We start from the raw sequence: 22,341 nt of genomic DNA, 5'->3' as shown, positions 1-22,341 counted from the left end.
GTTACAGATTTAAGAAAGTTGCTTCGTTCTTATTATAGCACATTTTTAATAGAAAATATTTCTATTAAAACACATCACTCTTGTTGACCCTGGATTTATATTACCAGTATTGACATTAAGAGAACACAATGCCCTCCAGAACAGCAGGGATGCTAAACCATAGTGCAGAAACAATAAACAGTAGAATGGTAACATCCTGTCCTGCTATTAAAGGAAAGCATTAACAAAAATTACTGATGCTGTAGCAGCATTCACTCCTTTAGAAGGAAAACCTAAGGAGCTAACTACATATTTCTTGGCAGTCATCCACTGTTTTCCCCATAATACCACAGTGCTCTTTGGAATGCTAATATATCTGATGAACTAGAAAATTCTTGTATTGAAGTCCTTGCATAATAAACTAGTGAGTCTAGTCTGTGGCAAACCTTTTTTTTTGTTCTTAGACAAAATTATACATTTGTGGGGGAAAGCCTATAACTACCCCACTTTTTTAAACATGAGATCAAAATGCAGAATGTGACAGATACACAGCCCCTTTGGGATTTGAAGAATGAGCAATTGAGGGCAGGGATCTGCATGTGAAAAATATAAAGGAGAAATGGGATTGAAAGCTGGCTCTTTAAAATCCTCTTCTCTCTTCTCCCAATACAAAGAACAGCAGAGGGTGACTTTAGCTTGCTGAACATACTACTTAATCACCACTCTAGTAAATGGTGCCATGCTACTATTGCACTTCTATACAGAACAAAAGGAGCAAACACAAGCCTTTCATACTTTTTATGTCAATGCTTTCCCACAGCATTCATGTGATACTGTAGAAATAGGATGAAATAATAAGCAGATATAATATAAACTACATAGGCACCAAGCGAAAACATTTCTCTTTAACCAGGCCTTTGGCTGATTATCATTCCATGTCCTTTCGAAGGGAGGTTATTGATTTGTTTTTGTTCTTGCTTTTATTATGTATTTTGTGTTCTCATTTTGTATTTTGACGCTGTGAACTGTCCTGTGACAATAAACAATAATAATACACAGCACAAAGAAAAGGTATGTGTTAAATTGCTCAACTTTGGCTTACCATTACATGCATGAACCTCAGGCTCTATATTCCCTCCACACACACCTTCCTCTGGCACAGCTGTGTGGAGATTGAAAGCCTCACTTCTTTCTTCAGTTCTAAACCAAAGTTTAGGGTTATACCCCAAACCTAAATTAATCTTCACTATAGTTTACGGAAATAAACCATGACTTGGAGACAGTTTGTTCCAGTAAACTACAGTTAAGAATAAACAGTGATATGTGTTGCAGTATCTGTTAAGAAGCTACATTATACTAGCTCAGACCATTGGTCCATCTAGCTTAATATTGACAAAACTGACCAGCAGTGGCTCTCCAGGATTTCAGGTTGAAGCCTCTCTGAGCCCTACCTGTAGGTGTCGGATATTGAACCTGGGAGCTTCGACATGCAAAGCAGGTACTCCACCAGCTCTGGCCCTTCCCTAGTACGTATGTGCTTATAAATTTGTGGAATAACAATACTGGAAGCAATGGAATTAACCGTCTCCCATGATGCATTTTGTTTCGGGTGTGCTTTTATATTAATCTATTTTATTTTCTTCTTAAAACAAAAGCAAAAGGAAACAACTGAACAACAGCAAGCATTCCAAAAGTAAAAACAAAAAACACCATGCATGGCAAAGTGTATCATGAACATGTCAGGTAGTCTGCTGTGTGGTCTAATAAAACTGTTTAACTGAAAGGAGTATCACTAAAATTCTACCTGTGAAGCAGTCAGAATGAATGGACTGCTGCACCCTGTGGCAGATGCAACAAACATGCACCAAGTTTCCGCTAATAAATCCTACTTGATTAAACCTTTGTGTAGCATGTTTTGATTTGTGATTTTCTGCCAGGGCTATATTCCATATTCTATTAAGCCCAGTTGATATGGAAACACCTGAAGCTCACTTCTAGTATTTAGCATGTTCCTGTTCTGCAAGTGCTAATTAAAACACAATTAGTTTTTTGTTTTTTAATTCTCTGTGTTTTATAAAACAGTTAAGGCCAGGCAAGGCTGTACTACTTTTTGGGGCAATGTTAGATAATGTAAGAACTTAAGGCAGCCAATAAGGGACAATGCCACCACATGTGGAAAAAGTGTACCTCTCATTGCACTTCCTCCATCATGGGGGCTTCACAATACTATTTATATAATGTATCCTAACTGGCATCATATATAATCAATATATTACACACTCTGCCCCGAGATACCATTAACAATAGCATAGCTACTTCTTGGGTACAAAGGAGTGGTCTGAACATCAAAGAATAATCATTTTTAGCTATGGTTATAGCCACATATCTAGCTTTGAAAGAGCCTACTGCCAGTATTTGAGTTCCAAAACAAAAATGGTTAAGGACTTTAGTGATGAATTAGTAATATTATCATTATTTTATTTATTACATTTGTATACCACCCTTCATCTGAATATCTCAGGGTAGTTCACAACTGAAAAATACAAAATGAGAAAACAAAACACATAATGAAGCAGAAAAAAAACAATAACCCCTACCCACAAACACACACACACACACACACACATGAGTCACAGAATCATAGAATCATAGAGTTGGAATAGACCACAAGGGCCATCGAGTCCAACCCCCTGCCAAGCAGGAAACACCATCAGAGCACTCCTGACATATGGTTGTCAAGCCTCTGCTTAAAGACCTCCAAAGTAGGAGACTCCACCACACTCCTTGGCAGCAAATTCCACTGTCGAACAGCTCTTACTGTCAGGAAGTTCTTCCTAATGTTCAGGTGGAATCTTCTTTCTTGTAGTTTGGATCCATTGCTCCATGTCCGCTTCTCTGGAGCAGCAGAAAACAACCTTTCTCCCTCCTCTATATGACATCCTTTTATATATTTGAACATGGCTATCATATCACCCCTTAAGCTAACCTCCTCTTCTCCAGGCTAAACATGCCCAGCTCCCTTAGCCGTTCCTCATAAGGCATCGTTTCCAGGCCTTTGACCATTTTGGTTGCCCTTCTCTGGACACGTTCCAGTTTGTCAGTGTCCTTCTTGAACTGTGGTGCCCAGAACTGGACACAGTACTCCAGGTGAGGTCTGACCAGAGCAGAATACAGTGGTACTATTACTTCCCTTGATCTAGATGCTATACTCCTATTGATGCAGCCCAGAATTGCATTGGTTTTTTAGCTGCCGCGTCACACTGTTGGCTCATGTCAAGTTTGTGGTCAACCAAGACTCCTACATCCTTTTCACATGTACTGCTCTCAAGCCAGGTGTCACCCATCTTGTATTTGTGCCTCTCATTTTTTTTGCCCAAGTGCAATACTTTACATTTCTCCCTGTTAAAGTTCATCTTGTTTGTTTTGGCCCAGTTCTCTAATCTGTCAAGGTTGTTTTGAAGTGTGATCCTGTCTTCTGGGGTGTTAGCCACCCCTCCCAGTTTGGTGTCATCTGCAAATTTGACCAGGATGCCCTTGAGTCCATCATCCAAGTCGTTGATAAAGATGTTGAATAAGACCAGGCCCAGGACAGAACCCTGTGGCACCCCACTAGTCACTCTTCTCCAGGATGAAGAGGAACCATTGATGAGCACCCTTTGGGTTCGGTCAGTCAGCCAGTTACAAATCCACTGAGTGGTAGCATAGTCAAGACCGCATTTTACCAGCTTCTTTACAAGAATATCATGGGGCACCTTGTCAAATGCCTTGCTGAAATCAAGGTAGGCTACATCCACTGCGTTCCCTTCATCTACCAGGCTTGTAATTATAGGTTTATCAGCCAAATGCCTGGTTGAAGAAAAAACATTTTCACATGGTGCCTAAAGAAATGTAATGAAGGACCCCAGCAAGCCTCCCTGGGGAGACAGTTCCACAAACAACAAAAACACTTGTTCTTGTGTTGCCACCCTCCAGACCACTCATGGAACAGGCACATGAAGAAGGGCCTCAGATGATGATTGCCAGATCTGAGTCAATTCATATGGAAGACTTGTAGTGGTTTTCTTGCAGTAGTATACCATCTGGGATTTCCTGCTTTATTAGTCTCCACCCTTGATTGTTTCATAATACTGAGGAACCCTTTCCTGCATTTATAAGGCAGCCATAAGTATATTCCCCAGGAATAGATGTTCTCAAAGCTTCACATTTTTATTGTGACTTAATTGCCTTCAATAAGTAAATGTTTTATTTTCCTTCTTAGCTGTGAAAATGAATATGAAAATGTATTCACAGCTATGAAAATATATAAATAGTCTCATTCACACAGTTTATGTGGAAAATTTGCTCTTACACACTGACATTTATGGTGTTATCAAATACCTACTGCAGTCTTTAATCAAATATACTGCTATGAAAAATGACACAAAGTTATCCCCACTCTTACTAGATAGACAGACATTTTCTGTGCAAATGAGCAAGACTTAAAAAAAATCATTTATGAAATGTTTGTTTCAGATGCAAGTCATAGGAAAAATGTGTTTTACAGTTTTGTTTTTGTTTTCTTTGCTCTCAAACTTTAAATAGCTAGGTTCTGATAAAATGTCTTATGGAAATTTAATTTTTTGTATTGGCTGGATAGAAAATACAATTTCAGAGAGAGCTTCTTCCATATGATATTGAACTGACATGCAAGAAATCCCATTAGGTTTATTTAATATAAAATTTTATAGACCTGCCTCAAATGACAACTAAATTAAACATAGTTTTTTGCTGTTCTTCTTGCATGCAAGAAAGTTGGATGGCCTTCAACTAAATACACAGAAAGGTCTTTTAAATATAGAGCTTAACTCAGCATACACACACCCCAGAAAATTCCAAGACACAAAAACAAGGCTTATATGCCATGTGCAACTTGATTTCTACAAAGATATAAGTTTGTCAGGTAGCTCTGCAGAGTTTTGACAAACGTAGAAGCTGCAGTCGGATCTTCCTTACTCGGCTCGATAACAGTGAACTTGTGTAAGGTATAAGTCAGGCACGTGACCAATGATACCAGAATACAGACTAAGAGAGAAGGGGGTCTTCTCCAGCTCAGGACTCCTAACTTTAATGGTTGAAGCTGAAAATTGGGTTGGTAGTCAGTAAAGGAAGCAAAAGGGGGTACCTTGTGAACCACATAAGATAGGGCCAATGGCATCAAGGCCATATGACATTATTCATGCATGTTACAAGCAGATGCCTCTGTATTTCCATTTAGGTCAAGCAAAACCAACCCACTTCTCCCACTCAGAAACTAGATGTATCATTAGTTAAGGGTTGACCAGGCAAGGACAAAACTCCAGTTTCTTTGTAATTCTATTAAGCCTATCCAATCCATGAGCTCTGTACTGTCTGCTCATTGCCAAAGGCCAATGTTTTGCAGCTTTGTTTCCTTCCTCAGCTGATGTGAGGTATGACGCCTGAACACTTAGCTCCCTAGCTTATACCATAGCTTATACCGTAGTCTCAGAACGCAGTTCAGGCCACCGAATAGCCAACACATTTACTGAAGAATGTCAGATTGACGTGATTGGCCCTAGGAGTGGTCTAACGTTGCTTTGCTACCAAAGCTATCCCTGGTTTACAGGTAGTTGGGATGGAGAAAAAAGAAGAACAAGATTACTGGAGCATAGACAGAGTACAACTATGCATTTGCTTTACTAGAACACTAACTAAAAATGATTGATGAAACATTCCAGAGTGGCTAGTGGTTAGAAAATAAAGTTCCTATTGACCATTGGTCTGCCTAGACCAGTCTTTCTCAACCTTAGGTCCTCAGATGTTCTTGAACATCTTGAATAATCCCTGACAACTGGCCATGTTGGCTAGGAATGATGGGAATTGTAGTCCAACAACATCTAGGGACCCAAGGTTGAGAAAGGTTGACCTAGACAGTATCACCATCCTGCTAGTGGTTCCCCAAGATCTCAAGCAGAGGTCATTCTAAGCCTATTACCCTACTAAACAGAAATGTGGGGAATGAATTTTGGAGCTCCTACATACAAACCTATGTTTTCACCTAGGAGTATGGCTAAAAGAATGATCAGTTCAATTTTCAGCATAGTTAAAGACTCAGTAAGTAGCCAAAGGAAACTGCAAACTCCATTGTTTTATGGGCAAAAGGGCATCACCCACAAACAAGAGGGAGGAATCAGCAGACATGGCAGAATTCCAAAGTTTGCAACTTTCGAGTGCGTACACAGTCCCATGCGGATTGAATATGCTTAGTCGCAACAGAATGCTTGCTAACCTGGGGGCGGGGGGCGGGGCAACATGAACCTTGGTAAAAAGACTTAGCTAGAACCTGGAACAGGAGCAATCCACAATGCAACGTTTTCTAGCAGGTCCTGCTTGTTATATAAGTTTTGTACTTCAACTCATTACCATAATTAGCAATCTTCATTTCACAAAAATACTTACGAGAACAGGTGGTAGTCTGCCACTCTAGACACTGCCCATATGGAAAGGAGATTATGTAGGCATTTGAATCAACACATCGCTTTGTGCTGCTACACCACATGCACTCCATGCCACTGCTTGTGCAGTTTGAACACGTCGTCCTTAAGGAACACGGCTTTTTGCAGGGCCTTGCATTTTGATTTGGACTAACTGAAGGAGAAAGAAAGTGAAAGTAGAATTTCAGTATTTTCCTCAAACTCATGTTATATGAGTATATATGATACCACACAAATATTTTTCCTTTGCTTTATTCAGGAATGCTTTCACTTTGCTACATGTAGGGTCTTGTTCTTTGTGTTTTGTTTAGGGTCTTTTGGCTGCATTTATAATAATTCACACTGTTCCTTCTACAATCTGGGCTGCATTTTTTTCAAGGAAAAATATAATATACAAGCCATTATCCTTTTCTTCAGTTATTAGTATATGTGACATAGTAAGCCATACACATATTGTAAACCTTGACTGTGTATACTTGAATAGGTACAGTGAGGCATGACCTTTTGGTTCTACTGCATTTGTTAAATAGTGCATAAGCAATAGCTATTTACTTCACTGGTGATACATTCTCCCTTAAACAGTGTGCATTTGGTCTAAAAGTATGATTTGTCAAGTGAACATCTGCCCCCTGCTGTATATATTTGCAGTCGCTAAAAATTCAAAAACAAGAAAAACATTTTTTTAAACATAAAAGAGAATATTTTTCAGCACAGGATGCATTCTGTCTCGCTTGGAATCATGCATTGCTCAGGAAACTGAATCAGCTAGTTATATAAGAGAGGTAGAAATGTACTATATATATATGTTTTGCTGTCAAACAAATGAAGTATGAGAACAGAGTAATTCCCAATTACATACTGCCCACAGAAGCATACCTTTTATTATTAATGCACAACAGTCTATATCCTTAACCACCTGATGAATTACCTAATGTTTTATACATGACAAACATTATTCCAGTTTTCTGGAAGGCAACATTCCAAAATAAAAAGAGAAAGGATCTTGCAAATTGTTCCACTGTTTTGAAATCTGAGTTTATTAGCAATTGCTTTATAATAAACCTAAGAAAGGCAGCAAAGATTCTCGAAACAGCATAAAATTTGCAACAGAAAAAAATTGGCGACTGCAAAGAGTTCTATGCTTCAAAAAGCATCTAACATCCACACTTAAATTGTCGTTCCTGTCTTTTTACAGGAAAAAAAACAAGATCACAGCATCTATTGTTCCAAAATGCAGACAGTTATATCCAGAGAATCAATATCATGAAACAAAAAATGCAGTAACTTTATGATAGCTTCATCATTTTTGGTAGTACAAATGTGTGCATAAGTAAGCAAACAATTTGTAGAATTCATGTTTTATTTATGATATTTAGTAGTTTCCATGACAAGCTCCTTCTTTATATGTGAGAGCATAGGAAAGAAAATTATGTAAATCATCCAATTGTGTTGCTTTAAACTTCAATTTTTTATAGTACTAATTTAACAGCAAACTACACCTAATGGACTCACAAAATCACCTGTAACCATGCTGAATTTAGGGTTTGATAGCATAAAATACATATGACTGTTTACCATCATGGTTTTAGATGTCAATCACATTCAAATCTAGTGTATAGAGAACATATTCCTATGATGTTTCCCTTTATAGGATATATTTATGCCAAACAACTGTGGCTCCTCATTCCCAAAACAGAAGAGTTGATCTATTTCTGTTTGATCTTCTCTATTCTAAAGCATCATACCTCCATCTAATGACAGTATAGAGGCTCAGTCCTTTCTACCAATCTTCAAAAAAAATCTTTACAATAGATTTATCCAAAAGCCACTTTTCAATATTGCAAAAGAAATCTAAATATAGCAACCCTAGTTATATGAAACTCTGTTCATATACTCATGGAGCTGGTGTAACAGCTGCAGCAAAATTAGCTGTTCTAAAAGGTTTCAAGAGATGAATTTTATCCCTCAAGAGAAAGAATGTTTAATGTTTGCAGGTAGTGTAAGTGAAGTGATATGGAAAACTGCCTTATTTCTGCCATATCTATCCATTTAAAACATTTTTAGAGTTAACTAACAACTTACACTGCCAAGGTATCTCACTATAAGACTTTCCACTGCAATTTATTTATTTTTTGTTAAAAGATGAAACATAATCCACTTAAACTTATTTGTGGTAAGGTTAATAAACTTAAAATGAATATTCTGCTATGGATAATATATGTGTTACAAGACATCTTTTATGTACTCCCCAACTATTTTCAAAAGATTAGTAGGTATTTTGGAAATTATTTGGGATAATCCTTCTCCTTACTTCTCACTTAATAAAATTCAGCTGCCAGTATCGGAAGGAGGATTAAATTTTCCAGACATTAATTTATTCCATAAAGCATACATTTTAGCGGGCATTAAAACTAAACTCATGCCCGTTGTTTTTAAATGCTTATTGGAACTCTGTAAAGCACATGTTCAGAAACTCAGAAAGTATGGATTAGGGAATTAGAATGTGCTATGCAAACTGAACAATGGAAAAGTGCTTTCAAATCTATATGAAACGTTTCTCTGGATTGAGAGACTCCCCATTCTCAGATTAAGAAGCTATGGATTCAAAGACTATCTCAGACTAGGAGGAGACTGTTCTCTCTGAACCAACCTTTCTTCCAACATTCATTATGCACATACTGTACTAAAGAAAACATGCTGGAGCAAATTGTTCCAAAAATAATATTTGCAATATGGTAAGCTCTCTTACCAACAGGTTTCTCACATACGAGGCCATCGGCCATAGCTGTACATGGATTTGCTTTCAGACCAGCAACCTCTGCCCTTTCAAGATAGGCACAGAATCCAGAGTCATTTGGTTCTCCAGGAAGCCACTGCAATGTTGTGTTCGTAAAGGGAGACATATCATCCCATCCCCAGTAGGAGATGTTGATCTTCCGTAGCCCAACCCAGGGTGATATTTTCTGTGAAGGATGAAAAGGGGAACCACATGAATCAGTAGCGTTGCTTTCTCTCCTCAGCACTCATCAATTCTTTTGTATTGTTTCAAATACATTTGTGGTGGTTTCTCCAACCATTTGTGCGTATGTGGAACATATTCTATCCTGTGTATTAGGTCTTCCTAAAAAAATGCTGCAGTGTATAAACCTTCTATTCTCTTAAAGTGAACTCTGCTCTAAACCCAAGATTAAACTCTTCATTCCACTTTCACAAAGTCTCAGATATACAGTATATGTGCCTTCCATTTGTAAGATTACATAGAACGAGTACAAGGACAAAGCATTCCACTTAGATAAGCAAGGGAGGTTCCACTAGGCAAGATGGAAGGCCAATGCCTAAACCTCACAGTCCCATGACTTCTAGTTGCTAAAACAAACATGCTTATACAGAACACCAGGACATTAGTGGTCCAGATTGTACACACAAGAACATGGGGGAACAAGTACTGCCTCTACATTGGTAAGAATTTTCCGAAGAGAAAGGAGAGCACAGGTCACCAGGCCCTGGATGTTGAACCATTTGTTCATTGGTACTGTGTTGGCTAGCGGGAAGGTAAACGGCATTCCGTGTGCTGTGCTGGCTCACCAGATGCAGCTTGTCACGCTGGCCACATGACCTGGAAGTGTCTGCGGACAGCGCTGGCTCCCGGCCTATAGAGTGAGATGAGCGCACAACTCTAGAGTCTGGCAAGACTGGCCCGTACGGGCAGGGGTACCTTTACCTTTTTACTGTGTTGGCTAAATTATCTGCTCTGCTGTATCCTTCTTTGAAGGGGCATAATTGGAGGATAAGAATAAGATTACAGAAGCTGAACAAATATTGCAATGCAACACGATCCACTGTAAATAAGTGTCTCTTGATAAAATCCTATCTTCCAGTATACAAACACTCTCTAGTTAAGAATGTAGGGTGACATGAATCACATAGCCATATATTCAGAATGTGTACGAGAGGAGCTAGGTTGAGTCTTGTGAACTGTTCAGTCATGATCCTTGTCTTTAGGCTGAACTAGGTGTAGGAAACCCTTCGCCCTCCAGATGTTGCAGAACTAGAACTCGTTATCATTCCTGGCCACTGGCCATGCCTGATAGCACTCACATAAGTTGTAGTTCAGCAACATCAGGAGGGCTGAAAGGTTCTGCACTTCTTGTTTAGGCAGCCCCTGAAAGTCTTTTCATTCCACAAGGCTTTTCATATATAACTTTTATATTGGCTTTTAATTCAACTCTTTGTTGTAAAGGTAAAGGGACCCCTGACTATTAGGTCCAGTCGTGACCGACTCTGGGGTTGCAGCGCTCATCTCGCTTTATTGGCCGAGGGAGCTGGTGTACAGCTTTTGGGTCATGTGGCCAGCATGACTAAGCCGCTTCTGGCGAACCAGAGCAGCGCACGGAAATGCCGTTTACCTTCCCGCTGGAGCGGTACCTATTTATCTACTTGCACTTTGACGTGCTTTCGAACTGCTAGGTTGGCAGGAGCAGGGACCGAGCAACGGGAGCTCAGAACCGCCGGCCTTCTGATCGGCAAGTCCTAGGCTCTGTGGTTTAACCCACAGCGCCACCTACGTCCCTAGATCACAACTTTGGAAGGATGGAGAAAATGAGGGGTAGTCTGGAATATGAGCATGATAACCTGGGTATGGTAATCTCCAAGGTTATCACATACAGGAGAGGGAGGAAATGAAGTAAGTGGTGTCAGCCCTGAAGTTCTGACATTACTACTTTGCTGAGAGGTGGTTTCTAATTCTATGGATGAGAGGCTGCATGAGTGAATGACATTAGAGGTATGCAGAAGACACAGTGCAGTTACATAAATTTTATAAATAATAATAATCCAAGCATTTAACTGATGTAGTCTTCTTTCCTAAATAAAAAAATCAATCAGTCAGATGTACATTTATATTCTTATTTTCAAATAGTTTATATTAATCCAAAAAACTTTTATTTTACAAAAATCATTGCTTTAAATATGAAAAGGTTTTAAGACTCAAACAAGCACAAATATTTCAGATTAGCATACATTTCTCAGCTGTTCTGCCTACATTTGTGAACCTTACTAAACTATCTGTAACAAAGAAGTCATCTGAAATGAAATCGTATGTCCTAAATCATTATGATTCGAGCCTGAAAGAGCAGGCATATGAAGGGAAATCAAGGGAAATCTCAGCAAGCTTCTCTGGCAACTGATAGCACATTCAAAATGACTTACACACAATAAATGGAATGGGACGGATAGAGAGATAGGAATGAAAGAGAAATTACTTTTTTGGAGGGGGGGAAACAGAAGCGAGATAAAGCATAAATCACTGTAACATTTCATTAGAAGTTTTTGATAAGTAAATAATCATTTGACCCAAAATACCTCCTTAAAGTGCATGGATTTGTCTACCTGTAGTGTATACTGCAAGTGACTTATCTCAAATTTATATAGCTTAGGTGTCTCAACACATAATTCATTTGAATAAAGGTATGTTTGGTACGGTGTCACCTTCAGAAATTTCAGAAAATGAAAACAACCATTTCTCCAGTTACCAAACTTGTCAAAACGACAGGCTGTCATCAGTGGTATTCTCAGATTTATGAGGCTTCTTTTACCATTTCATCTAGAGACGTGTGTCTGTATATATGTGTGTGAACATATGTGTGTGCAAACCTATATTAAGGCAAGTCAAAACAAAACTGTCCACAAATCTTGCCACTGCATTCTTAGATGTTGAACTTCGGGAACTAGTCTGCTTGTTTTCAGAAGAAGATACAATGGATCAGAAGGAGAGTGCTAGGAGCTGCCAGATCTGTGTGAACCTCCCCCATGTGTTAAAACACTGGATCCTTCTGAGATAAGGAAACGTGCTTGTTTCCAATTCTAGCTAAGCCTTGCTCAAGCAACACGATCTGAGTTCTGGTGTCTTCCTAAATCATTGGTTATTCTATGGTCCTCACTTCTGAACTGCTTTGCAAACCTGCGTGCAGGTTAGCCCTTCGATCTGGTGTTTCCTTTGTGCTTGTTAACTGGTCCCATCAACAGGCTTTTCCTTAGAGTGGGCACTTGTGCATTTCCAATAAAGTGGGAATGCGTAACACAAAAAGCTCAAAACGAACACAAAATATTTGCATAAAATTTGGCTATGCTCATTTATATGAAGGGATATACATTTAGAAATAATTACTATCCCAAGAGATCCTGTAGGCAGAATCACCACCGTGTGCACTACAGCAAATGCTTCTGAAATGTACTGTATTTTTCCGTGTATAAGATGAGGTTTTTTTACTTAAAAATTATGTAAAAAAACTGGGGCCGTCTTATACATAGATAGTGCATTGGGTGGACTGGGGGGGTGTTATACACGGAAAAATACAGTATATTGATTTCATCAATTTAATTAATAAAACCAATCATTAGCCTACATTTATTTATTTATTTATTTATTTATTTATTTATTCATTTCATTTATAGCCACTTGACTGTAAAAAAAAAAAAAAATATTAGAGCAATTTACAAAAACATTTGCATATATGCATATTAGACACTCGGGTTACCTGGAGGGTATATTTCTGTATTTCATCCAAAACGAACTCAACTTCTTTTGAGGTTGTTAATGAAGCAAGGATGCCATGTAAGCCATAGCAGTAAAGTCTCGCGTTGTCATAGTTTTCACGACTAGAGTTTATACGAAGGCAGGCATCTCCAACATGATTCCATCCTTCTCCACACAGATGAGCTAGTAAAGAGTTACACAAGCTTAAAGTAGTTGTGAAAGAAAAAAACATCACATTTAGAACTAGGCTTTAGAATTATCTTTTCAGAACACAGTTCACCTAAAAGGCACATCACCTACATATTCAGCTAGAACCGTGGTTCCCAATGTGGAGCACAAGCCCCACAGAGGGGCAATTTGATTTTTAAGGGGGGGGGGCAATTCGAGAATGAGTTATTAACAGTTAATGGCCTTTTAGGCTTCCTCCATGTGAACAGGAGTTGACTTTTTGAATAATAGTAATAATATGTCACAAGGGGGGGCAATCAGGATTTTAGAGATGCTTGGTGGGGCGTGGCCAAAAAAAAGGTTGGGAACCACTGAGCTAGAACCAGGGCATGACTTCCATGGATGGAAGGGCTCCTTCTGTTCACAAAAGCAACCAAGATCCAGCAGAGGCTCCCTGCTCAAGGAGGAAGGTAGGGGATTTTTTACCATTCTCCATTCCTGCATCACCCCTCACGCTCCCCCAGGTGATCCCAAAAAAACTTTCTTGAGCACAGGGATCTGTGGGAGGAACATTCAACAAAAAGCACCTCATCCCCTATACACTTCCTCCAGAGTAAAACAGGAGGTCATGGCAACAAATGCTTTACATTAGAATAGCCTAACAAAACTAGCATTTTCAATCGGTGAAGTAAAAGTACAATAATAGGAGCACAGTGTGATATACAATGGGTTACTGCCAAATCTCAGGAAAATAAGGTTTGTGATTTGTGCAAGATTATTTGCAATACTACGTTTTGCATCAACATGAAGGTGGCATGTGAATACTATAGCAAACTATATAGAAATAAAATATTATCTAGAAGAACACAGCTAAAGTTGTGCATATTCCTTGTCATTTTGGATGGATTACACCCAGTAGTCAAGGCTATAGTTTTCTGTGTTGAATTTTGAAAAGTCTGCATTCCTAGCACGGATCTGAAATTTCTTCCCCTTTTACCCAATAATGCTTTAAAAATTATTTTCAAACACATTATTTCCCCTTTACCTGGTAATGCTTGGCATTCTTGCTGTCGTTGGTCCCACTGGCAGTTGAGGTTTAGTGAACAACTTTTACAGCTTGTCAGCTTATTACAGATCTGTTCATTTCTTACATGACATTTGGTGTAGTTTTTCACAGACTAGAATATAAGCACACATACACTCCATGTCAATTCTCAGAATGGAGAAAGCTTAAAAATTCTGAAGGAACTGACTGACCTAAATATACGAGTAATAGGAAGGTAAATGTTAATAGAGTTAAAGTCATGGCACTTACCCATTTTTTTTTAAAAGAAAAGAAGGTAAATAATACATTGCAACCATTTTCTAAATTTTAAAATTCATCATTTAAAAATAATCCTGAAAAAATAATTAAACAATAGTCTAATATTAATGAAAACAAACTTTTAAAAGACTGCTTTTAAAACTGTATTTCAGTTGTTTAGAAACAGCATAGACTAATAATTACTTCATAAATAAATGTTAGATGCCTGTTTCTTGGGCTAGTGAACTTGTTTTTCCCCGACGGTTAGGGTCATGTGGACAGAGTGCTCAATTAGCATTGGGAATGCCTGAGTTGAAGGACTACATAGTCACAATTCATTTGGTGGTCTAAAGTATTCCCCTCAAACCAGCATAACTATGAAACATCCACTTCTGTTTTGGCTAATTAATGATCTGATTTCTACTGAAACTGCTTGGAAACACTTCAGAGGCATTGTCACCTGATGTCATTATGACATCAGGTGACTGACAGGTGGACAGCCCCAAAGTTGGCTCATGCAGCTTGTGGAGATAAAGATAATGATATTGGCCCTGCTTTAGCACATAACACAACTGCTATTTTCTTTCAATTTCTGTATAAAAATGTCAAGATCTACATGTCCATTTTCAGAAGAAGTAAACCCTATACAAAACTGGAGTGAAGTCACTAAGGCGGTCTGATGATGTCTTGTACGTCTCCTTCCAGGAATTCCTGCAGCCCAGCTGGTGCCAAATGTATTGCTTTCCTTTTCCTTTCCTTTGGACCACCTTAGCAAGGGTGGGGGTGGGGCTTGCCATCTGGGCAGGCCCAGATGTAGGTGGCCGCAGTTACAAGTTAGAAGATCAGTCTGATTGATATAAGGTTCAAGTGCTACAGGTTGCCTTCGGCAGTGGGAGAGATCATCGTGTCTCACTGGTCAGCTACTGACCATCTTAAGCAGGGCTGCATCCATAGCAGTGACCAGAGGAGGAATGACCATTGGGAAGGATGCAGAGAGAAGAAATGGCATAGTGCATCTGCACAACCAGACAACTTCATCTGCCCAGCTGCAACAAAACATACCTCTCCCATATCGGTCTCTACTGCCACAGCAGGCATTGTAACCTTCCAACTATTTGACTTCACCCTGAAATGCACATTCCTCCATTTTTCCTGAGACAGATGGATGACAACAACAACAACAACAATGGAGGCATATGGGGATTGTTGCTACATGTATTTTCAGAAAATGAAAAATAAAGTTATGGAATAGAAGAACAAAAGAAAGCACAGGCCTCCAGTTCCAAGTAATGTAATGGACACACATCAAATTTTACCTGGGTGCTCCCTTCACACTTAATTAGAGCTTAGTTTATTCTGTGCTCAGGCATCCATGCTAGAACATAAAATGTAAAGTGAGAGTTAGCCTTAAGAAGAAAGCAACAAAAAATGAGGAGAGTTTAGAATGTATGACATCTGGGGAAAAGCTGAAAGGAATGAAGCATGCTGCGTACAGAGAAAAACAGATTAAGGGGGGAACATGATAGGGGTTTTTGAAGGAAAAAACCCAGCTGCCGTAACATATGTACAACGGAAACAGTGATGTTTCCTTCTGTGGGGGAGAACAGATAAGTGTTTGTGGAGGAAGGAATGAAGTGTAGGAAATCTTGTCATTGCAGTATTTTGAATTAAGTGACCTGTGCCATCTTTTTCTTTGGCCAATTAAAAGCACATAGATTATTAAATAAAATTATTTAATGGACAAAGCAATTGCCTGTATAGCAGTAGTACAGTGTTGGTACTAATATTGAGAATTAGGAACGCTGTCCTTTTTAAATACTACATTCATTTTTAAAAATACCAGTTGTAGACAAGATCATATTGAACCATGTGGAATATACCATGAAACACAAATTATTTTTAAGGTATTGAAGAAAGGTATTACAAGGTGTTTAGATATAAACACAGAAACACAAGCATGTTCTGTTATAAGAACTCTACAGAGCTATGTGCATAACCAATTAGCTAGAGTAAAATATGCAAAGCGACAGAAGGTAAGCCTGTAAAAAATGCACAGATGAATTTCAGAAGACCTTTTTATACCTATTTGCATTTAGTTTGGCTCAGCCATTATACATTATTGACAATGCTGCCTGTGAGGTACATTACAATGAATTTTAAATTGCAAGTAAGCACCATCTGCTCACTTAACACTGTCCTCACCTAATATTCCTTGTTAACATGTCATTATCGCAATGTCAAAATCCTGAAAAGTTCAGGCTGCTTTCGAAAATGAACCCATATGGTAGTAAGTAGCATTGAGGGTAAAAAAGAAAAGCTTGGGGGGGGGAGTATTCTTACTGGTTTCACAGTATGGTTTTCTGACTATAGATAACCAAAGGCTATTTAACAATGTTTGACTTTAAAAAGAACTACTAATAACTACTGTCTGTATTCTCCGTAGTCACCTGCTTCCAAGCTTTATTTCCTTTAAATCCAATTTACACATTCCTTTCTGGACAAATCTCAGTAACCTAGTGTAAATGCAAATCCAATAGGTGGTTCTTGTTAACACTAAGGTCTTAGTCGGAGCTAACATCTGTTGCACAAGTTTTATTATAGGTGTAAGTGTAAAAATACATAAATAGAAGGGTATGAATAAACAAACTAATTTCCAACTGTCATATTTTCTTACACAGTGGGAGGATATATTCCAGGAAGTCCCACTATCTTCCTGACTGGGATGTTGTTTCATGAATGGTAAATTTGCATGTGCACAAAGCAGAATCTACATAAGCATCTATGATACAGACCTACCACACCAGAGCTTTCCAAACTTTTCATGTTGGTGACACACTTTTTAGACATGCATCATTTTGCAACACAGTAATTCAGTTTTCCTAGCAAACCAGAGGTTAAACTAACCCCTTTCCAGCCCTGAGAGGTGTGCGGGGAGCATTTGTGCAACAAACCTACAAACTGCAGCTGACACACTAATGTGTCGCGACACACAGTTTGGAAAGCTCTGCACTATACTTTTTGGCATCTATTCCCAGGACTTTCTCTCCACACCTGAATAACTGGGGGTTAGCACCACAGTTCAAATCAGTCGTAAAGAAAGCTGCTGCCTGGACCCAATGTCACTTCAAAACCCAGTTAGACTCACATGACAGTAGTTGCTCTTATATTTTCATCCTGATAAAACTGAAACTGTTTGTTCCACCTCCTCCCACAAAAAAATCTTCTGATGCCTTCAATGTTTTCCATGACTTATCAAAAATAATTGCTAGCAGCTCAGTATGTTCATTCGTTTATCCCCTTAAGATCTGAAGAAGCATCTACAGTTGCCCAACTTATTGAAATAGTTCAAGGTTTGGTTTGTTTATGCCAGTTTCTGGCTATTTTAAATACTCCCTTGTTCCATATCAACACTACAAATGACAGTTCATTTTCTGCCTAAGTTTCTGTGAATGCTTGTGTTTTCTTATTAAAAGTTGCACAATGATTCTAAGATTTCTAAACAGCAACATTTATCTACAGAAGGTCTAGAAAGACTTTCCCCTCATATTTGTTTTTCCATTCCATCCTTGAGTCCTGATTTGCTAGATCTCAAAACAAGAGTTATCTTTTATACAGCTATAGACTTTTTGTTTGGCTGATCATAAGATATATTGTTGTTGTCCCCCCCACACACACACACATACAGCCCGTTGCTTCCTTCCTTTTCAGAGTGACATAATTATTAATGTTGATGTTTATATTTATTTAAAGGCATTTATAACCTACCCTTTAGCCAAAAAGTTTGGAAGAAACTTAGACCAACTTCAAAACCACTGTTTAAGGTACTGGCTTGTTCTAACCCAGGTAATCATAGTTTCCCAATCTGAATGAAATAGAAACAGGAATATGTGTTTAATTGAAGACTTGTGGGTTTAATCACAGTGGGCTGAGAGAAGGGGTTGTTTGGATGGACACAAGGCTTATTTATGTCTCAGCTTTCAGAGCTAAGAAATGATTATCTAAACAAGTATGTGAATAAAGTTTAGTTCTGAGAGGAATTAAGTGAGCGTAGAGTACAACACCCAAAGCATGTATTTTTGTGTTAAGGTAGAAGGGTGTGCTGGGAGTCATGGAATGGGATTCATCTAACTAGTCACATCAGTGGAAGACCTGCACAATGACTTCTGCTAATGCAATAGCACTTTCCCCCCTTCTCTCCTACCCTACATGCCCCCCCAAAAAAAAAATTGGCTTGGGGGCTGGGATAACTTAAACAGAATGCAGGGTGAGGATAGGGGGAATCATTACATCTGGCAAGCTGAAATGCTTGCACAGACAGAATCATTCGAAGAACACAACGCTGAATTTCAGTCATGGAGCCAGACTTCTCATATTACAGGTGAAGAAAGGAATAGCATCTCAACTAAAGGTCCTTTTTTCATTAAGAAATTATGTGGCACTCAGGCAAATATTTCTGAGTCATCCCTATAGCTTGCCTATGTTCATGTGAACACAAAAGGAAGTGTCATTATTCAATGCAGGGAAAATCAAACCACGCCATTAGTTTGCCCAATTTATATGAACGGATTTGTATTTGGCCTCTCATTCATACCAAGTTACAATGTTACAGTCTTTGCCTAGAAAGGGTTTTCCATAGAGTGAACATGTATAATAAGCCTACTCAGCTAAAGTTCCTGAAACATTGCACTCAAAATTTGCAGTTAAAAACTGGATGTAGGGAGTAAGTAGCAGGAAACGTATTAAATGTCTGTATCTTAAAATTTAGTATAGATTTAGCAATATATGCCTAGTATATTAATATAATGTTGCCTTTTTATGTCTGAATAAATCCAGATAGTTTAGATTGCTCTGGCCTGCTAGAAACTATTTGCTAAATAGTAACAATTTCAATTTCAATCACAATGTCAAGAATTATACTGAACATATATGAGCTTTGTATATCCCAGAAGCAACCAGAATTTCCCTTTTTGGATACAAAGATATGGTTTAATGTTACAAAAAGGAAAAAAAGAAAAAAACCCTAGCAAATTATCTAACGTTACAATAGCCAAGAAATCATTCACATTATTCACAAGCTTGGGAGGCAATCTAGTTTTATACCACATTTCTGTACACTGAACACAGCTATAAGCAGAAAGGAATCCCCTGTCACACACCCATTCTGGTATATGTGCACACAGAGAGCTACACTGGCACTGTGCTCCTACTGTCATGTGTAGGGTATAACGGACCAGGTCCGTTTTTTGAAGGTAAAACAGTGGGCTGCAGGCAACAGCAAATGATTAAGCAAGATGAGCTTTAACACACTTTACATTTCAACTATGTTTTCTGTGGTTTAGCATTCCTGACCTGTTTGGAATTTCAGCTTCATTGCTTTCTCAATAAAGATAATATATGATGTGGGGAAAGTCTAAAGTATAATTTCTGTTCATTATCCAGCTGTCCTTGCCTAACAGGCCTTAAATGATATATACTTGTAATGTAATATTCTTGCTTTAGCCCTTCTCTTTTTTTCATTTCCTATCTAGATTTTTTTTACCATTGCATTTCTAAGCACCATATATGAAATATCACATAACCAGAGATTTGGAACTTTCTTTTCAAAAATCATTACATGCAGTTTTTTCTAATATTTCTTTGCTTTTAAAAGAGAAATATTTATCATTGCTATAAATGTTTTTATCAACTCATGAAAAATACCCACAGCATTTTGATGTGCTTCAGAGGGTTTGCCTTATCGCAAGTAATTTTACTCTGCTGTCAAAAGCACTACTGTATGCCACCGATAACACATAAGTAAAGTCAATCACTTTTGATAATAATCTTCATGTTTCTTCTCAAGGGAACATGTATCAGGGTGGTTAGGAGACGGTGCAAAGGTGGAATCTTTTTTTTTTTAATGCAAAAAGTAGTGGTAGATGTTTCCCCCTTCATTTTCTTACAAACAGTTTTATATACTATAGAAAACACGTGAAGCCAGGAAAACATTTTTTAAAAACACAACTTAATAGTAATAAGAGGAAACATTAATGTATTCACATTGCTATGTTAAAGTTAACTGTGGATATATAAACGTGGAGAATTGCAAATCCCTAAATGTGTCACTATTGCTGTATCTCACAAATTAAATGATTAAATTAATGTTCTCATTTACCATATATTGCCACGTGCATTCAAGGTAGCAGACCAAAAAACAACAACAACACAGGGCAATGTCCCTAGATTCACTAGGTGATCTGTACTTAAATCCTAAAAACATTTACCGGGAGTTAAGCTCCCACTGAACTCAATGGGAATTACAGCTGAGTAAGCAAGTATAGCATTAAACTGGAGGCCATGTATTTGCTTTAATCCCAGTTCAGGGTGGGCAACACTGAACTACCACAGAGAGCTATTTTGTGCAAAGACAGTGAAAACTGGCCACTTTAAAAACTGATATTAGTTCTTATTTAAGAACAATATTTTAGTTCATGATACATAAACTTAATATAATATGTATATCTTCAGTGACTCTATCTTAAACTCATCCTGTAAATGTTATTTATTTATTCTGATCTCTTTATACCCTAGACTTCCTCCAATCCAGAGCACAGCACAGCTTCATATAAGAAATAATTAAACTACCATCTAAAATAAATTTAAAAAGCCATAAAATCATTGCATTACATGAAAGTACAACAGAACATCAGTGTAAAACCTAAAGGGACCACACACACACACACACACACACACCAACAGAAAACCAATTATGAACCAAAAGCCTGGAAAAACAAAAATATTTTCAATTGATGTATAAATATAACCACCAGTTCAATAAATGGGAGACCACCACCAAGAACTTGCATCACAACCCTCTATCTTTCATTAAGGAGGCATCCAAGAGCAGTCTTGCTGGAAGTGCACTTACACTTTAGGCCATACTTGTTTAACTTTTTGGATATATCCAAAGTGAACAAAGCTTTAAGATTAGCTACAATAGTTGAGGATTTTTATTATATTCTTCTTTTGAGAAAGATTGAACAACTACTTAATATTCATAAACTTTGTCTGGAAATAGAGCAGTTTAGACAAGATGAAGATGATGATGAATAAGAGGTAGCTCAGGTGTACTTTTTCCTAGATGATAACCCCACAATTCTCAAATGGCCATGTAAGAATATTTCAGAGAACTCTAGATGATATGGATTGTCAGCTAAGGCTTAAACTACGTGCTTGATTGGCCAAACCAATTTGTAAAGCAGGTGGTTATATTACTTTCATTATTTCTCTTTCCAATTATATATTACGTCTTTGCAATTAATTTATGATGAAGTTTATTTCGTATGTATTTCAAGCATCTGATTATAATGTGACATTTACATTTTGAAGGCACCAAAAGAGCAAATAAATGGTTACAAAGCAGTGTCATTAATGAAACTGCCACATATAAATACTCACCACACTGCAGTTACTGTTTGCAGAAATGCACTTCTTGTCATCACACCATTGACAGCCATTTGTATTGGCAGTACAGCTGGCACAGTCTGCATATCTGTAACATCTGTCATCTGCCGCAGCTATAATACAAACGAAAGACATGGTGAAGCATCAAGATGAGAGACAAAGGATGTTGCACTTTTTAATTCACACATTTTTAACAGCTGCTGGAAACAATACCCAGCATTTATTCATTGTAAGTATGACCTTCAGTCTGAGAATAAAGTTTCTTAACATGAAGCTAAACATGTTAACTATATGTTATTTATACCCCATTATCTGTCTGCAACACTTTTCTTGAAGGATTTCTGTCAATAAAAAAATAAATCCTTGAAACAAAATCCAAAGCATGAGATGTGCCCAAATACTGTATACAAATGTGCTAGAAA

The 22,341-nt window shown here is 38.0% G+C and overlaps 1 protein-coding gene across 3 annotated transcripts in view; it reads right to left on the bottom strand.

The window, feature by feature from the left end:
• Positions 1 to 22,341, bottom strand: part of ATRNL1 (attractin like 1) — a 524,570-nt gene that overhangs the window by 389,576 nt on the left and 112,653 nt on the right. For all 3 annotated transcript variants that reach the window (XM_082222558.1, XM_082222560.1, XM_082222559.1), the window contains exons 13-17: positions 21,914 to 22,032; positions 14,219 to 14,351; positions 13,007 to 13,188; positions 9,220 to 9,433; positions 6,436 to 6,624 (exon numbers count right to left, since the gene is read on the bottom strand). In XM_082222558.1, coding sequence (XP_082078684.1) covers positions 6,436 to 6,624; positions 9,220 to 9,433; positions 13,007 to 13,188; positions 14,219 to 14,351; positions 21,914 to 22,032 — 837 coding nt within the window. The remainder of the gene's footprint in view (positions 1 to 6,435; positions 6,625 to 9,219; positions 9,434 to 13,006; positions 13,189 to 14,218; positions 14,352 to 21,913; positions 22,033 to 22,341) is intronic.

Source organism: Podarcis vaucheri (genome assembly GCF_965113315.1).
Source record: "Podarcis vaucheri genome assembly, chromosome: 5".
NCBI classification, from domain to species: Eukaryota; Metazoa; Chordata; class Lepidosauria; order Squamata; family Lacertidae; genus Podarcis; species Podarcis vaucheri.
The sequence above is the reverse complement of the archived record's forward strand: the minus strand, read 5'-3'. Positions and strand labels throughout refer to the sequence as shown.